This window comes from Microplitis mediator, chromosome 7 (assembly GCF_029852145.1).
Source record: "Microplitis mediator isolate UGA2020A chromosome 7, iyMicMedi2.1, whole genome shotgun sequence".
Lineage (NCBI taxonomy): Eukaryota > Metazoa > Arthropoda > Insecta > Hymenoptera > Braconidae > Microplitis > Microplitis mediator.
The window spans coordinates 24,260,723-24,264,390 of NC_079975.1; the positions used below are offsets into that span (position 1 = coordinate 24,260,723).

At 28.5% G+C, this 3,668-nt stretch overlaps 1 protein-coding gene across 1 annotated transcript; it reads left to right on the plus strand.

Moving 5' to 3' along the window:
* The first annotated feature begins 373 nt into the window (after positions 1-373).
* LOC130670884 (nudC domain-containing protein 3-like) lies at positions 374-1,291 on the plus strand. The gene is made up of 2 exons (XM_057474491.1): positions 374-823; positions 893-1,291. Exons 1-2 carry the CDS (start codon positions 515-517, stop codon positions 1,094-1,096), a joined length of 513 nt encoding a protein of 170 aa, XP_057330474.1. The 5' UTR covers positions 374-514; the 3' UTR covers positions 1,097-1,291.
* Positions 1,292-3,668: the final 2,377 nt, after the last annotated feature.

A 3,668-nucleotide genomic window follows, 5' to 3' on the forward strand; every position in this document is an offset into this window, starting at 1 on the left:
AATTGATATTTATACAATGTGATAATGCTATTTAAACCTCTACTAAACATATTTTATTTAAAATTAAAAATATAAAATGTTCTTTGTACCTTAACTGATACTTTTTTTGATTTCATTGCATCTAATCAAAAGAAATAAATAATTTTATTATAATTATTTAAAATAATGTATACTAATACATTTAAAATAAATGAGATGACAAATAAATTTTTATTTTTTACCATTTTATTATTTATTTACATGTAATTTATGCTTGTACATAATAACTACGTAATTGATTAATAAATTAAACTGTTTAATGTAATAATTGCTAAATTATAAATTTAAAAAATGTTGTATACTTATAATTTTATGAATAATTAATTTTATTTGCAAATATATAACTAGTCAAATAAATTTGTGTTTGTTAATAATTAGTTGAGTAATAAATTTACGACATTCTTTTATTTAAAAATGACGTTTGTGAATTATTTATTTAAAAGTATCATAAATTTATAAATAATAGTGAGTAAGTATGAGCGATTATGTTGCTCCAGTACAAGAAGCAGATTCTTACAATGGTGCTAGTCATGATAACTTTACTTGGTCACAAAGTATAAGTGACCTTGACGTGCTCCTGAACATTCCTGACAGTCTGATGAGCCCTCGTGACCTCAAAGTCACTGTATCGAGCAAGGAAATCAAGGTCGAGATTCTTGAAAATAATTTAACGATCTGCGCTGATAGTACGAAAAAATGGTCGATTTTTTTTCAAGCCGAATTATCCTTTCCTGTGAAAGAAAATGAAACTATTTGGTGTATGACTCCTAAAAAACATATTCACGTAACTATTATTCATTTTTTTTTAATTTTATTATTTTAATACTCAAATTCATTTTTATTTTCCTTCAAGATTCATATGGAAAAAAAATATGAAAGATGGTGGGAAGCTCTAATAGTCGGGGAATCCAAAATAAAACTCGACAAAATTGATTGTTCGCGTGATTTTAATGACCTTAAATTAGACGAGCAAATGAAATTACAAGAATTGATGTGGAATGAAAAACAAAAATTATTATCGAGAACAAGCAAAAATTCAAGTACACAAAAGAAATAAATTAAACATAAATATAATAATATTTATTAATAAATTGCATATGAGTTTTACTTAATAATTTGATTACTATATCAGCAAAAATTTAACTGCACATGACACTTGATAGCTAATTAAATTGCACATGCGATATACTGTATACAAATCATTCAATTAAATATATATCAAACACCGTTTGCTCTAATTTTTTATCAATAAATAATTTCATTAAACCGTTACATCTAAAATACTAATGATATTATCAGTTAACTTCTGCAAACTGCAGTTTGTAAATCGAAATTTAATGAGTATTATTAATGAATAGATCATGATTTCTTCATATGAATTATAGCAGAATAAAAAAAGTCATTTGGATGCGTGCTGGATGTATTGATGTTGTGGAAGAGTACATAACTTGAATGTATATGTTTAGAAAGGAAGAAAGCCTTCTGATAGATAAGTCATTGGTGACAAGTAATTACGAAATTCCCTCTCTTTTTTTCAAATTATTTTTCGTGCCCGTAATTGAACATTTATAAGATCGCTGCCTTTTTTATTTCACATCAAAATTTGATACCTTTTAAAATATGTAACCTATAAATAGAAATGAAAAATTCTTTGATAGGTTGGGGGGAATCCCAATTTTTTTTTCGCGTAAAAATTTTTCTGTACTACAATTACATGTTGGGTTTCAAATTAAAGCTTACGTAAGACAGATTCCTAGAGAATTTTAAATGACGCGAAAAATGATTAACGTCTCAGTTAATTATAGAATTTGCGCATTGGAAAGAAAATTTAATAATTAATTTTTTAATTCAATTTTTTTAAGTGAATCATGAACATGAAGATGTAACTTTGATGATATTCAGCCGAGTATAAACTAAGGAGTCATATTACTTATTTTTATCATAATCTAAATTAACAAAGACATCAAACGATAAAGTATGATATAAAAATATAAAAAGTAAATTAATGAGATTTATGTTTTTTTTTAAATATCCCCTTAGACCAGTCTGACAGGAGTAGCAGGTGCGTGAGAAATCAAGACCAAGTTTACTCCTCTTCGATCTTATACCCATTCATGTTACGGTATCTCTGGTTTTACGTTTCTCGAGTCCACTTCCCAAGGATTTGTAAAACTAGAAGCAAACTTTTTTTATTTAGTTTTTTCAGTATATCTAAAATGTAAAATTATTTTCTCCAAGTAATATTATAGAAGACGGGGCAAAACGGGCTACTTAAGGAAATACTAAATTTCCGAGGACAAATACGTTATTTTTTTTTTTTAAACGACATTCAAAATAGAAAAAATTTTCAGTTGCCGTTAAAAAAAAATAATTTCATTTTTGGGGCAAAATGGGCATCTCCTAAAGTCATTAATATTTTTCGACTGACTCGATTTTTGAAAAATTTTAACAAAAAAAATTAAAAACAATGCTGACTTATATTTGCAAAAGTGCACAGAAAAAAAGAATTTCTTGGCGCAAAAAATTTTCATTCACCCCAAGAAAATTTTTACTTACCCTGGGAAATTTTTCATATTATACACTTACGCAAAAAATTAAAGGAACAGAAAAATTTTGTAAATTTTTTAGTGATTTTTGGAAGGCTGTAACTTGATGAAAAATAATCGTATCGAGATTTTAAAAAAAGCATTTTATAGCTTAAAATCTCTAGTTTCGGTGGATTTTTTTCAAAATTTTTTAAGAGCTCCGGCTATTGCGAAAACATGAGAAATACCGTGAGACAAAAAATTTCTAAATTTTTTTTTTTTTTTTTTCCAAAAAGCCCACGGACCATGGAAAAATTCTTTCAACTAAACCAATGCATAGGTCGTTTAGCAAATTTGTTCAGCTTCAATTTGGCTTTTCGCAGAGATATCAGCCTTCAATAAATTGAAAACAAAAATTTTCTTGAACCAAAAAATTCTTTTTTTCTGTGTGATTTTGTAATACTTGATGCGTTTGTTGCTTCATATTATTAAAATTACAAATATTTATCTAGTATAATACGAGATCAATGAATTCTTTACGACGTTGAATTCCTTTGTCACTCCATTAACCGTCTAGTCCTAGTGCCGTCGAATGCAGCTGGTTAATATAACGCGTAGCAAAAGATCGGCATTCCAAATGCAAGGAATCCCTACAGTAACGTATATAGTATAGATGTTGTTTCTTTCTCCTGTTTCTTCAGTGTTTATATGAGTTTATCTCGGTATAGTTAGTCACAGAATGGAAGAGGGACAGGAGATTGGATTCGAGCCTCACGAAACAGGTAACTCAGACTCATCTCGTCAGTTCTCATTTCCAGGCTCCATTCGAATTCCGGTATCAACATCTCGCGTCGCCAATAAACACATTCTTCTTCTTCATTATAATTCAAAATTTTTACCCCAAGGAATTAAAAATACCTGAAGTAAACAAAATCGTGTGAAAAACTAAAAAAATCGTTTTCGAGTCCAAGATGATTTTGCATATCGTTAAGCGGTAAAAGTTGAGAACCATCGGAGGTAAAACACTGGCAATATACCTGCTGGAGGACTATTCATCCCCACCTGTGGAAGTATGAGTTCCCTCGCCTTTCTTAAGTTCTCCTT

Coding starts and splice junctions, on each gene's coding strand:
- LOC130670884 (XM_057474491.1), top strand. CDS start 515: ATGAGCGATTATGTTGCTCCAGTACAAGAAGCAGATTCTTACAATGGT. Junction 824..892: donor CTCCTAAAAAACATATTCAC/GTAACTATTATT, acceptor TTTTCCTTCAAG/ATTCATATGGAAAAAAAATA.